This window comes from Oncorhynchus mykiss, chromosome 16, assembly GCF_013265735.2.
Source record: "Oncorhynchus mykiss isolate Arlee chromosome 16, USDA_OmykA_1.1, whole genome shotgun sequence".
NCBI classification, from domain to species: Eukaryota; Metazoa; Chordata; class Actinopteri; order Salmoniformes; family Salmonidae; genus Oncorhynchus; species Oncorhynchus mykiss.
In genome coordinates, this window is record NC_048580.1 from 18,613,106 (window position 1) to 18,626,845 (window position 13,740).

The window sequence follows — 13,740 nt, forward strand, 5'->3', positions numbered from 1 at the left end:
TTCTTGTTTGGTTAGCTTTTGAAAGTTGTAGAAAACATTTTCCTTCGAAAGTTCCATCTGGACAGGCTAACAGTTGGCTAATTAATTGTCTAGCTATCATACCTATATTGTAACGACCCTGGGTTTATGAGTGCTGAGTTCGACTGCCGCTCGAGCATGCTTTCGATAGCGTGCTGGACATCGGGATAGAGGGTTCGAGCCCTGCCGTTTCATTACACTGGTGTCAGAAGTGGGATCGGACCTTGCATCCGCGACAGTGCGTGTGCTTGGCCGGTGAACGCGTTCCTGTAAGACGTAGAAGTCGCAAGCTAGCGCGAGGACTCGCTCTTTGAAAGGAGGGAGTAGTCATTTAAGACCCACCCTACCCCCCTCAGGCCTCAAATTAAGTGGACACTTCTGATGACGTATCATGACGTCAGATGAGTATACACTTACAGGGTGAGGGAGGAATTATTTTTAAATGGACCACCCTTGGCTGGAAATTCCCTCCTTCATCCCATGATTGTTTTCATCCACCTGTAACTGGTGGGCGCTTTGTGCTACAGTCAATTGTGGGCCTGTCTACTAATATTAAACAATTTAATATACACCTACTGTATGATAGCTAGCAAATATTAGCCTGCCTAGCTGGAACTTCTGAAGGAATTTTCTACCAAAAGATAACCAAACATGAACTTTTTACGAGACGTGTTTGTGCCGTGATCTTCATTCGTAGCACAATTTTACTTATTTGCATTCATTTTTACTTAGTTGTATGTTGACTTTTCCATTGATGTTTAAGTTTTCGCTGACTTTTCTTAATGGAAGTACAATCGTCGCGAGTATCAGGCCTCGAAGTGAACATAATTGTACACTCGCAAAACCGACTACAAACGTGGGTTTACGTTGCAAACTTCCCTTGCTTGGCTAATCATTTGGACCGTCCACCAAGATGGCGACGTGGATTCCCCCAATGGTATTAAGTGGACGAGGGTGTGTCTTTTATTAAGCGTTTCCAGCTCAACGCTCCCTACTAAAGCTTTTCTGCAACTTCATTCTTCCCAAAACATAAACATTTGGCGTAATTACGCATGCGCAATAGTCTGCAAAATTGGAAAATTAACCAACTGACGTTCAAAAATTAAGGATAACACAAAATACCATGCTATTTGAAACTAAGATAACTTATTTTCAGTAGGGTGTGTTACATAGGTCCTCTACATCCCTATCACATGCAGCGAGTCTGTGCTGCGACCCTTTTCCTGTACGCGACACAGTGACGTCACGGACACATGCGCGCGGCTGTAAGAAAGCCATGTCAATCTGCACCCGTTCAACAGTCTAAACAAAATTGTTTTTTTTGTGTTCTCATACTCTTACAATTGTATTTTGATTCTTGCTTGAACAGTCGCTAAGATTATATTTGGTTATGATCTTGGCAAAATAACTATTTTGGATGCAGCAGTTGTTAGCTAGAATGCTATCGCTCATTGCTAGGCTGTAGCAAAGGCTAGCTGGAGAGCCATTTTATTGGTTGAAGTGCTGTTGTTTTTTGAAGTATAATGTGCTTAATTTCTGATGATGACCCAAACATTATATTAAGCAGGACATTTAATACGAGCCTTAAAATCCAAACGAAGTGTGAAATGCACTCATGCAACATGTAAATAGATGCTTTTTTTGCTGGCGTTCTATAAGAACTCCCCCCTGTTTTCCCACCAATTTGCGCTTATCGCCCTCGTGCGGCAATGTTTGCAAACACAGAAAGGGGTCTGTACTATAATGTTTTTCATCAATGCGTGCAGGACCAAAATGGAGGAAATGTCGAAGTGCTATCACTTGTTAAAGCACGAGCCACTCTAGTCAAACGATATCCCCGCGCGTCCTCGTGGCTTGCAATATAATTGGCTAACTACCAAACCTTCCTGCAGGACCATGAGGGTGTGCAAACTATATTTTTATCCGATTGGAAAATAATAGACCATACGTAGCAAGCTAGTTAGCTAGCTAAATGCTAACTAGATGCTGGGAGAGTTTTTGTTACCTTGTTTGTCCCGTACAGTTAGTAAGTTAGCTAGCTGAAATTGTGAATGTTTTTAGATGTCCAACTGGTAAAAATGAAGCTCAGCAGTCAGACGCAGTGCAGTATTTTATGCGTCAGTCAGTTGTAGTAGCTAGTGTCGAGGTTGCCAGTGATGGAGCAACATGGTGCCCAGCGTAGCTAGCTAGCACTTTTCGTCTGTTATTTAGACCCGTTAACTGTTATGTTGGTTTCAAAACTGATAAACACTTCTTTCTGTTACAGGACGAAGTCTGATCCAGGCTCAATGAAACAGAAAATAGACTCCAATGACACTTGACTGCTTTGCAAGACCAGCAGTTATTCTGTCATGTTAGTTCAATAACACCTGCGTTTTATTAGCCATGACTATGAGATCAACTTTGTTTGCTAATGCAGGATTTAAGCTGGACACAGAGAAACTTGACTTTGACAAATCACAAGTGGGAACTGCAAACGTCGTGAATTCCATAACCATCAAGAGAGAATCCTGTGACTTTGTCATTGATGTCCATGACGTACATGGGGCAATCCACAAGACTGGAGGGGAGCTCCTCAGCAAAACAAAGCTCCTAGACCAGAATTACATCATTCGGACCCCAGTGGCTGCTCAAAATAAAGCGGAAGGGGCACTGGTTCAAGGCGACAATTGGGGAAGCACCGGGGTGCTGTCATATTCCGGCAGACAAATGGGGGGTGAGGGAATCCCAATTAAAGGTAAACTCATTCTGAGTGACAGTATGGATAATACAGAGTTGGTTTCAAACAATAACTCCAAGGATGCTGGTACTGATGAGAGCACCAGAGGGGTCTCCACTGGAGGAGTTGTCAACACTGCATCCATTGAGCTCAGCACAGAGGGCAAGTGGAGGAACATCAGGAAAACCCCTGCTAACCCCCACACACAGGCCACCTGCCTCCAGCAGATTCTCCTGCTTCAGCTGGACTTGATTGAACAACAGCAACAACAGCTGCAGTCCAAGGACAAGGAGATAGATGAGCTGAAAGCGGACAAGGAGACGGTATGCACAGTATCTGGAAGTGTCTAATTGTTTTTAGATGACAGTAAGTCTGTCATTTCTTTAGAACCAAATCATTTATAAAAACATGTCTGCATACACAGTTGCTGGCGCGTATTGAGCGTATGGAGCGCCGTTTGCAGCTGACGAGGAAAGACCCACGTGATAAGCGCCTATTTCAGCCGCTAGAGCCCTGGACCCCAGATAAAGAGGACCTGTGGGATCTAGAAGTGGGTGACAGCCCCCAGACTCCCACCCCTAGGTCACTCCCCTTCAGCCGAGGAGACAAAGGCCTCAAAAGGTAACATCCCAAATGCTACTCTGCATTCACTTCTCAGTCAAACTCTTTCATTCACTAATCTCTCTGCTCTGCCCAAGCAGGAAATTTTGCTTCCTGGACTCCAAAATCCAGAAGTCACGAGGGGGCAAAGGCTCCAAGTTCGCCCCCTCTAAGTCAGAGTGTGGAGCTGGCTCTCCCCATCAGAGGGAGCTGCGCAATAAAGAGACCCCGGAGAAGACAGGGTTTGGTCGGTCAGCGGTAGAGGGGGGTACTCTGCAATCGAGCAATGAGGACCCGGAGCTCACCGCTCGGATGGAGGAGCTCCCTTTCATGTCTACTACTGAGATGTACCTGTGTCGTTGGCATCAGCCTCCCCCCTCCCCCCAGCGCGAGCCATCCCCATCCCCAAAGAAAGAGGAGGTTGTGGCCAGTGAGTAGATCCACCACACAAGCCAGTTGTTCAGTTCTAAGTGTAAAGCTGTGTAGTATTGCTTCACAATGAAGAAGAATAAAGTAGAATCCAAGTAGAGTCATAATTAGGCTTATGTCTCTTACTGAAAAGTATGTGAACCCTTTGGAAATACCTGGATTTCTGCATAAATTGGTTATCAAATTTGATCTGATCTTCATCTAGGTCATAACAATAGACAAACACAGTCAGCTTAAACTAATAACAGAGAAACAATTATACGTTTTCATGTCTTTATTGAACACACTGTGTAAAAATTCAGTTTAGGGTAGAAAAGTATGTGAACCTTTGGATTTAAAAACTAGTTGACTCTCCTTTGGCAACAAACTCAACCAAATGTTTTCTGCAGTTGTGGATCAGACCTGAACAACGGTCAGGAGGAATTTTTTTTGTTTCTTTACAAAACTGTTTCAGTTCAGCAATATTCTTAGGATGTCTGGTGTGAACCGCTCTCGAGGTCATGCCACAACATTTTAAATCGGGTTGAGGTCAGGACTGACTGGGCCACTCCAGAAGGCGTATTTTCTTCTGTTGAAGCCATTCTGTTGTTGATTTGCTTCTGTGTCCTGTTGCATCAACCAACTTCTGTTGAGCTTCAATTGGCGGACAGATAGCCTTGGGTGTTCCTTCCAAACAACTCAACTTTAGTTTAATCTGTCCACAGAATATTTTGCCAGAAGCGGTGTGGAACATCCAGGTGCTCTTTTGCAAACTTCAGACATGCAGCAATTGTTTTTTTTTTGGACAGCAGTGGCTTCTTCCGTGGTGTCCTCCCATGAACACCATTCTTGTTTAGTGTTTCACGTATCGTAGACTCGTCAACAGAGATGTTAGCATGTTCCAGAGTTTTCTGTAGGTCTTTAGCTGACACTCTAGGATTCTTCTTAAACTCGTTGAGCATTCTGTGCTGTGCTCTTGCAGTCATCTTTGCAGGACGGCCACTCCTATGGAGAGTAGCAACAAAAAAAAATTATAGGGCAAGGCAGCTCTAACCAACATTTCCAATCTCGTCTTATTGATTGGACTCCAGGTTAGCTGACCCCTGACTCCAATTAGCTTTTGGAGAAGTCATTAGCTTAGGGGTTGACATACTTTTTTCGACCTACACTGTGAATGTTTTAAATTATGTATTCAATATAGACAAGAAAAATACAATAATTTGTGTGTTATTAGTTTAAGGACACTGTCTATTGTTGTGGCTTAGATGAAGATCAGATCAAATTTGATGACCAATTTATGCAGAAATCCTGGTAATTCCAAAGGGTTCACATACTTTTTCTTGCCACTGTATACACTGTTCTGTCTTCCAGTCCCCTCTTGGAGGGAAAACATTATGGAGCCCTTGGATGAGGAAGCTGCCAGTGTCATCCCAGAGGTGAGAGAGGAGAGCACACTGGCTATACAATTACAGAATTGTATAGAGAAAGTCAAAAATAAAGTAATACCACACAATATTCACCTCGTCATTTGTCCATGCAAATGGTCCTTAACCACATCAACCATGTTTTTGTGTTATTATACCAAGATGTTGGAAGACAGTGTCTTTTTGAAGCGCCATGCAAAGCTGGAGTTGGATGAGAAGAGGAGAAAAAGGTACAAATGGGTTTTACGACTTTAAAGTTACTCTCAATGCCTCATGAACCATCTTTATCCTCACACACTAAGGCTCCTTTTGTGTTTTTGTGTAATTCAATCTTGATTTACTACATTGAGCCACCAGCGTTTTCATCCTTTCCTTGCGCTCTCATCTTCCCTCCGTAACTGTCCTGTTTTTTGTAGATGGGACATTCAGCGTATCCGCGAGCAGCGCATGTTTCAGCGTCTGCAGCAGCGCATGAACAAGAAGAAGGGGATCCAGGAAAGTGAGCCAGAGGTCTCGTCGTTTTACCCGGACACTGAAGATGGTATGACTGGCCACTTCATCTGCTGTGTAAACATGTTGTCTTTTTCTCAGAACCATGAAGTTGCATCACCTTTAATACTGTTAATTTAGTTGCAAAAGTTTTTCGAGCGATGTTTTCATTGCGCGCAGACACTCTTGATTCCTTTTCTTTCCCTTCTCTAGTCGAGTCCATAATCATCACCCCTTTCCTGCCTGTGGTGGCCTTTGGCCGGCCATTGCCGAAGCTCACTCAACAGTAAGTCTTTGTATTTATGATTTCCACCACCAGTAGTTATCTCTCTCCCTTTCTCTCTCGCTCTTTCTCTCTCTCTGCAACACTTGTTTCAGTTCAACATGCCGGAATCATCTTATCATGGCACCCTTTTCCAAGCACCTGGTCCAAACACACACAGATGCATAGATGTATTTTTCATGCAAAGGATATAGGTTGTGATGTACCATTCATATGCAGAGATGTTATTTGTTTGTCTTTTTTTGTGTTTTTTTTGTCAGGTTTTGACATTTTCCTATAGGGTCACTTTTCTGTTTGGCTTTTCGCTGGACATTTCTTTGTACAGTGAGTTAGGGGATAAGTTAGGAATGTGAATCATTACGCCCACTAGCTTGAGTTCATCCATTACTATGCATAATTTATTTTTCAAGATGGTACCATGGTGCAGGTGGCGGGGCAGGGCGAGTTTCACAGAAAGACCTTTCATCAAAATGCAAGTATTTATTCTTCCCCATAAGTATGTCTTTTAAGTTAAGTAAACTGAACATTTGTCACCCAAAACACTTGTCTCAAAGTCAATCAATTTCTTGCCTATTCTTTCCTCTGTTCTTAAAGAAGATGTTTTACAAAAACAGGTTAATATGAATGCACACTGGTGTAAATTCAAAAAGGGTCTCATGAATGATTTACTAATGCCATTTTGAAGACATGGTGAGGGCCTTAACATAGAATCTGAAGGGGTAAATATTGACACTGGATATGTAAATACCAGTAGTTTTGCTAATCCTTTTAAAGAAAATTCACAAAGACAAAAAAAACAATAATGCACTTTCCTAGATAAGAAATGTTATACATTTGTCCATTCCAACAGTTATCAATATTATTATTAACATGTCTGCATGCTGAAAACAATTTGCACATGATGTGCCAATTGAATGATAACCCAATGTGAAATGCTTTTCAAGTTACAGGGGACCTATTTTCCCGGTGACCTTCCCCTTTCCCTGATTTCTCCAGGCAACTTTTCAATTGCTGAAATGTGTCTTCCTCTGTAGGAACTTTGACCTGCCTTGGCTTGACGAGCGAAGCCGCTGCCGCATTGAGGTGCCCAAGAAACACACACCACACCGGACCTGTCGGAAGTGAGGTGGTATCTGCGTGTGTCAAGCAAGAGAGAGAGCACACCCTTCCTTTCCCAGATGTGAAAAGTTTCATTTTGTGGGTTTAGGCCGTCAGTGGTGTCAGTAGTCTGTGGAAAAGTAAACCACTGTCTTCCCGTGTGGTTACTTGCCAGCTGGCCTGGAGACGGAGCTGCTGGAGATAAAGAAAATGGCTACCAAATTGGTTAGCTATGGTAAATTTGGTGCCCAATCTAAAAAAAGCTGCCCCCCCCCCCCCCCCCCCCCCCCCTTAGATAACAGACCCCCTACTAACAACGTTGTGATTATAAGGTAAAACACAACTGTTACTTAATGTCTGTAGTAAGTAACTATTTAGTAATAAGCATGTTCTGTGAAGCAAACCTGGGGAGCACAAACATTTCCCAAATGTTTTGGAATTTGGTGTAATGTAATACTTAATTACTGCATCATCACTAAAATGTGTAACTTTTGATCATTACTACATTGTTACATAGTTGTCAACCTGACTTAACTTGGGGACTGTGATCTAAAGGGTAAGAGAAGTGATATTTTCCGATTTGACTGAATGTCAGTGCTTGAATTGTACGATATGCACATTGCTACAACTAACCCTGTATGCTGGAAGCTCCATTGGCATTTACATGCTCGGTGTTTTGCTTAGATTGAAACTGAACTATTTTCCCTGTCTGTGTATTAACTGTAATAATATTTCCTTGTGTGGACACCGCTTCAAGCAAAAGGTTTTATTATTGTGCACTAAAGTGTGGATATATGTTTGATCCTCACTCTGCATGTATGTTTAATCACAAATGCAGTAAATATGAGAAATGTCCTCTTCTGATGCTAAAATGATTGTCCATACTTTGCATCATGAAGAGAAGTTGGTTGTTTAAATGAGTACTTCTTGGCAGAAAAAAATGTCAAATTAATTTGAGAACCATGGGTCTTCTACAGTATGCTAATCATTCGATTCTGCATGGTCTTTTTTGAGGTGACAACTCTGTTCCAGGCGATATCAACTATCAGCATGGTAGATCTGTAAATTAAACATTTCCGCTGAGTACAATTCAGAGAAGAGTAATATCTGATTTAATTTCGAAAGCATGACTCTGGCTGCATTATTCATAAAAACACTGCTTTGTTTAGACAACTGCCTTGTTTCTAGAACGTTCTCTGTGAGGAATTTGCTCGTGTTTTTCATTTTAGGATGTTTTTTCCCCCATGACATCACAAATTGCAGTAGACAACTGAGATGGATATCAGTTTGGAAAACATGGGTTGGCATTAGAGTAGCCTAATCAGCTAGAGTGCTCAAACTTAATGCTGGGTATTTTCCTTCTCTTAAATGCTAGCTATATCTAACGATATTGGCATCGAGCACCTGGCGATGTTAAGCTTGTGTTCTGTCATGTGTTATCGCGTCAACATTTTTACTTTTGGCTCGATGGCTTCCTGGCTCTCCGACGCTACAGACCACACCATACAGGCTGGTTTTGAAATAATGCGAAATTGTTCTTCTGTACATAGCTTTCAGGAGCAAATGTTGTAAATATGAAATACATGGCTTATTTTTGTATTATTTAAATATTTGTGTTGAGTACATTCAATATTGTTCTATGATAATTGATTGTATGTTGACAAAATAATTTACAAAAGTTTGTTTTGGAATAAAAATAAAAATTGAGTTTAGTCTTCAATTATTTTTCGTAGATTGACGAGTTCTGAAATTGATAATGGTAGGCCATATCCATGAGGAGAGAACTCAGATTTCCCCAATAGTATAATTGTATTAATCCGTTTAACCAGGTAAATTGACTGAGAACACGTTCTCATTTGCAGCAACGACCTGGGGAATAGTTACAGGGGAGAGGAGGATTAATGAGCCAATTGTAAACTGGGGGTTATTAGGTGACCGTGATGGTTTGAGGGCCAGATTGGGAATTTAGCCAGGACACCGGGGTTAACACCCCTACTCTTACGTTAAGTGCCATGGGATCTTTAATGACCTCAGAGTCAGGACACCCGTTTAACGTCCCATCTGAAAGACGGCACCCTACACAGGGCAATCACTGCCCTGGGGGATTTGGGATATTTTTGTATTAGACCAGAGGAGAGTGCCTCATACTGGCCCTCCAACACCACTTCTAGCAGCATCTGGTCTCCCATCCAGGAACAACCCTGTTTAGCTTCAGAAGCAAGCCAGCAGTGGTATGCAGGGTGGCATGCTGCTGGCATAATTGAGTTTGAACATAATGGGCATGTAAGCGTAAACGTTACACACCATGAAACAAGGCAGCAGCTATGTGAATCTAGTGGTTAAAAAACCTCTACGCAAGGTTAAACCGTGGGAGTTTAGTGTATTACCACGACATAAATGAGATTGATCTTGTTAGCCAAATGTAGTCATGGGGGTTAGGGAATCTAAATTAGCACATTTTTCGCTATTGAAGACAGACCCCTTACTGTCAAATGTAAAAAAAAATGTTTATTGAATAAAGGCAAAATATGAATTTCTTATACAAACCACCACACCTTCCATCACCCTTTCGATAAATATTACATTGATTATCATGACAACTCAATGACAACAGTCCTAGGATAAAAAAGGCTATTTCAGTTTTACCAGGCACCATCAAGTGAGTGCCCTCTTTTTGGACATTTGACATGGAGAAACATTTGCCAAACAGTAGACATATTTTACCCCACTTAAGTATTTTTGTTGAAACCATTTAACTCACAAAGGACGTTACGATAATGGTACTGTTGAAACCTCTGAATCCTTATGTTATTCAAAGTCACCAAGTAAATAAAAAGCAAGCAAGTAACAAACAGTAAAACCCTTACTAAATCATGTTAATGTTATCTGGCAATGTATACTGTATGCCTGCACACCACTAAAAGTTGACATTATGTACAAATGTAATGATACTTGTACATCAAATATACAAAATGTTTACTTTAATAGGATAGTCTAATGATTTTAAAGTGAATATAGTGTTCAATTTACCCAAGGAGTGTAATGCATGCCTCTGGTGTATTTAAACGCCATTAAAATATACCCCCTAAAGAGAATGCTTCATATTTTTAAGAGAACAATTGTATGGATAATGATTCTGATCCGTCATTGATTAAAGATAACATACTGCAAGCAAAAAAATAATACCTGCAACAAAAAAGCTTATATACCATAACAGATTTCTCACTGAAACCCTCCAGTGTTACCCAAATAAATCTATGTACAGAGATTTGAGTTGCTGAGTACATGTGTATCTGTATTAAACGCCAGGCTGCCAAAGTGCTGTTGCGTGCCAGTTTTTCCACACTCAGTCTCTCCTGAGGTTATTCAGTCTCTCCTCAAGGTCAGCATCTGCATCTGCCAGGGCTGGCTGGGGTTCAGCTTTCTTCCCACCTGCTACGGAGAGGCTACCACCCGTGGATGGCAGATCTAAATGAACAGGAAGGAAATCAAATCAATCAGTATTCATAGGAATCTTGATGAAGAGACAACCAGCTTTATCACTACTACAAGATTTTTCTGAAAGCAGTTGTAAATTTGACTAACAGCAAGCGCAATAACTTGACTGTGTTCCTTACTTGAGAGTTCGTCAGAGAGATTGAGACCCAGCTCATCCAACACTTGGGACACAACAGCATCACTAAATAAAACAGTGAGAGAGTTAGTGTTTCTATAGATTTACCAGCTAACATAAGTATGCCAAAAAATATGACATTCACAAATAACGATGTGATCAAATTGGGGTAGTACTGGCTTTGGTTTGAGATTTAAATGATTTGGCCGGAGATTTGCGTCATGAACCCCCTACCTCTCTTCTTCATCATCCTCATCACCCATGGCATCGTCTATGGCATCATTCATCATCTCCTCCTTCATGTCCATGATCTCACTCTGTCGTTCAAACTCCATCATGATCTTCTGAATCTGTGGCAACTTCATCTGTGTAGGGGAAGTGAACATATGATGTAAGCCAATAGAATGTATTGGCACAATTCACTGGTAACAAGAATGACTACAGACATTTTGGGTTATTAATAGTGTTTTACAGTTCTACTGGCAAGTTATCTTAAACAGAATTGGATTGTGTTCAACAGGAATCAATCAAATGATACAATGAAACGATCACCTGTCTGTTCATGGTAGCCATTGCTTTGGTGACACCTTTCATTGCTTGTGCCATGCTGTTGTTTGACTTTAGAGTCTGGATCTTCAGGCTGACTGCTTGGATATTTGCCTTCATCATAATGAATTTCTTCACATAGTGCCTTGTACGAACCAAGTCCTTCGCCATGATCTTCACAGCATCCTGTAATGGTAACAGAGGAGTGAGAATATAAATATATATATTTTTTAAAGCATCAAGACTTTTCCTCTTTACAGCATCTTATCTTTGCCCTCCTTATTCTCTCACCATCTGTCCCTGTTTGGCCATTTTCTTAATGTCAGCTATGATTTTCTTCTCCTGCTGCTCCAGTCTTTGTCGCTCTCTGTCCAGATCTCTCATGGCCCGAGTCAGTGCCCTCTGGTTTTGCCTCAACATCTCCTCCGGGGTCTTCCTCTTCCCAAACAAGAACTCCATCTAAGAAACAAAAACAGGAAATACAAACAATCCAAATCTAACTATCTCGTCAGTCATTATTACTTACAATGTGCCAGTTTTTTCCCTGAAGAGGCACACATTTTAGATATGTTTTATGCATACGTTTTGTTTGCACCTAAACAACTTCTTGTTTATAGCTAATGTAGATTATATACATTTACTGTAGCTAGATAGCTGGACCCTGATTTAACTACTTTTTAACATTCAAGATTAAAGGACAATTCCGCCACTTTTCAACCTCATATTCATCATCTCTAGCACCATGCCAGTGTCTACATATGTGTAAATGGGCGGCAGGTAACCGAAAGGTTGCTGGATCGAATCCCCGAGTTGACAAAGTAAAAATCTGTCGTTCTGCACCTAAGCAAGGCAGTTAACCCACTGTTCCCTGGTAGGCCGTCACTGTAAATAACAAATTGGTCTTAACTGACTTGCCTAGTTAACCTTTAATTAAATTAAACAGATTTTAAAAAGGCCCATTTTTATGATCTGTGGTTAAAAAAAATAAGGCCTTAAATGCTTCTCTGTGACATGGTAGAATTAAGTGCTTTCAAGACAACTGGGAACTCAAAAAATATATACAAAAATATTAAGCAGGTCAAATCATGACGTCGGTGATTTTCAGGTCGTTAAGTGAAAGCTCTAATAAGATGCCCAAGTTTCCAACTTGGATGACCGTTCAAAACAATTTTTTCCCAGTAGGAGTTCGTTTTTTCCCTTGAGTTTCCACTTCTCTTGAACGCACTGAAGTCGGAGATTTCCGAGTTGTTTGAACGGGACATCTTTCAAGAGCTCCAACTTTCCGACCTGAAGATCGCTGTGGTCATGATTTTACCTAGTTTTTTCCCCCCGAGTTCCCAGTTGTCTTGAAAGCACCATTAAGGTTAATTGACAAAACCTGCAACGAGTTTCTAGCCATTGGGAGGATATTTTCTTGCTCCAAATGTCACCACGAATCTCATTTGGTGCTTTTAATGCTGCGTTCAAAACAACTGGGAACTCGGGAAAAAACGAGCTCCGATTGGGAAAATCTATTTGAACGGTTATCCAACTCGGGCCTCTTTCTAGAGCTCCGACTTTCCGACCTGAAGAACACTGACGTCATGAGTTGACCTCATATCCGAGTTACCAGTTGTTTTGAACAGGGCAATAGTCTTTGAAAATAATGTTGTAACTTTCACTGTCAACTGGTAGAACTTTATTTTTCCCAAGAGAAATGCGCCGTTTTCACATATGTAGACATTGTTATTCTACAGTAGATAATGAAAATGAGGTTAAAGTTGTGAAATTGCTCTTTAAGGTTATTGATCGGAGTATAATCATTTAACTGGCATATAAATGGACTGATTACGTTACTCTGGTGAGTAGACGTTTAAACCAGAGTACTGTCTTTGTTTAAACTATAATGCTTGTTTCCTTGCTAGTTTAGTAGCTAGCAATCTAGCTAACATTAGCTGCTAGAAGCTAAGAAGTTGAGTCATAGTAACAAATTAAATGTGTTGGTCACATGCTTAGTTATTCAATGTTAGCTTACCGTGTATGAGGTCTTTCGTGTGGCTGTTTATGTCACGATAATGAAAATACTGTTTGAGAGGTCTTCAAAGGTTTTAATTCGGGAATAGTCTACCTATTTGTTTTCTTTCACATACTTCCGCATAAAGATATCTCCACTTCTATCCCAGCAGGATGTGACGTAATAAAGATTTTTGAGTCATAAATGCTACTGGTTCGTTTGTTTTGAAGGGAGACTTTTACCGTTTCTGTCCCGGTTAGGCAGTGTCCACTTAAGTCGTTAAATTACTAATATTCACTGCTGGGTAGTAAGTATAACACCAAATAAACACACTTGGTTGAGACAGTCAATAAACAGACTGGCAGTATTACCTAGTTATTGATATGTTTATTAATAATTTCGTGGCACGGTGTCTTGCAAATCGAGCGTACCAAAAAGTCATGGCGTTCATGTTCTTCGTGCGATAATCACAGACACAGACCAGTGACTTTATTATATAACCATTTAGAGTGAACTCAATAGGTGGTAAATTAACGACTTAACGTTAAA

At 40.9% G+C, this 13,740-nt stretch overlaps 2 protein-coding genes across 8 annotated transcripts; one reads left to right on the forward strand and one right to left on the reverse strand.

Annotated features, from left to right (window-relative positions):
- Positions 1-550: 550 nt before the first annotated feature.
- On the forward strand, positions 551-8,746 carry msl1b (MSL complex subunit 1b). 5 transcript variants are annotated; one of them, XM_021565017.2, is made up of 10 exons: positions 1,290-1,920; positions 2,285-3,060; positions 3,162-3,358; positions 3,439-3,767; positions 5,117-5,181; positions 5,332-5,399; positions 5,586-5,710; positions 5,872-5,944; positions 6,352-6,413; positions 6,976-8,746. In XM_021565017.2, coding segments are annotated over exons 2-10 (1,578 nt in total). In that variant the 5' UTR covers positions 1,290-1,920; positions 2,285-2,403; the 3' UTR covers positions 6,978-8,746. The 5 variants fall into 5 exon arrangements, with proteins under 5 accessions (XP_036802279.1, XP_036802280.1, XP_021420692.2 ...); XM_036946384.1 differs by lacking the exon at positions 1,290-1,920 and adding an exon at positions 551-972 and having other exon boundaries at positions 6,352-8,746; XM_036946385.1 differs by lacking the exon at positions 1,290-1,920 and adding an exon at positions 1,222-1,283 and having other exon boundaries at positions 6,352-8,746.
- Positions 8,747-9,527: 781 nt separating this feature from the next.
- Positions 9,528-13,335, reverse strand: chmp2a (Charged multivesicular body protein 2a). 3 transcript variants are annotated; one of them, XM_036945761.1, is made up of 6 exons: positions 12,577-12,612; positions 11,490-11,657; positions 11,205-11,384; positions 10,887-11,017; positions 10,657-10,718; positions 9,528-10,507 (listed from the first exon to the last, which is right to left on the reverse strand). In XM_036945761.1, exons 1-6 carry the CDS (start codon positions 12,595-12,597, stop codon positions 10,386-10,388), a joined length of 684 nt encoding a protein of 227 aa, XP_036801656.1. In that variant the 5' UTR covers positions 12,598-12,612; the 3' UTR covers positions 9,528-10,385.
- Positions 13,336-13,740: the final 405 nt, after the last annotated feature.

What these genes read in the sequence shown, in the direction of transcription:
- msl1b (XM_036946384.1), top strand. Translation starts at nt 2,404, where the DNA reads ATGACTATGAGATCAACTTTGTTTGCTAATGCAGGATTTAAGCTGGAC. An exon ending in TTACCCGGACACTGAAGATG is followed by an intron (nt 5,711 to 5,871) that starts GTATGACTGGCC and finishes TCCCTTCTCTAG; the next exon opens with TCGAGTCCATAATCATCACC. An exon ending in TTGCCGAAGCTCACTCAACA is followed by an intron (nt 5,945 to 6,351) that starts GTAAGTCTTTGT and finishes TTATTTTTCAAG; the next exon opens with ATGGTACCATGGTGCAGGTG.
- chmp2a (XM_036945761.1), bottom strand. Translation starts at nt 12,597, where the DNA reads ATGGCTAGAAACTCGTTGCAG. An exon ending in TGGCTAGAAACTCGTTGCAG is followed by an intron (nt 11,658 to 12,576) that starts GTTTTGTCAATT and finishes TTTGTTTCTTAG; the next exon opens with ATGGAGTTCTTGTTTGGGAA. An exon ending in TGGCCAAACAGGGACAGATG is followed by an intron (nt 11,385 to 11,489) that starts GTGAGAGAATAA and finishes TTACCATTACAG; the next exon opens with GATGCTGTGAAGATCATGGC.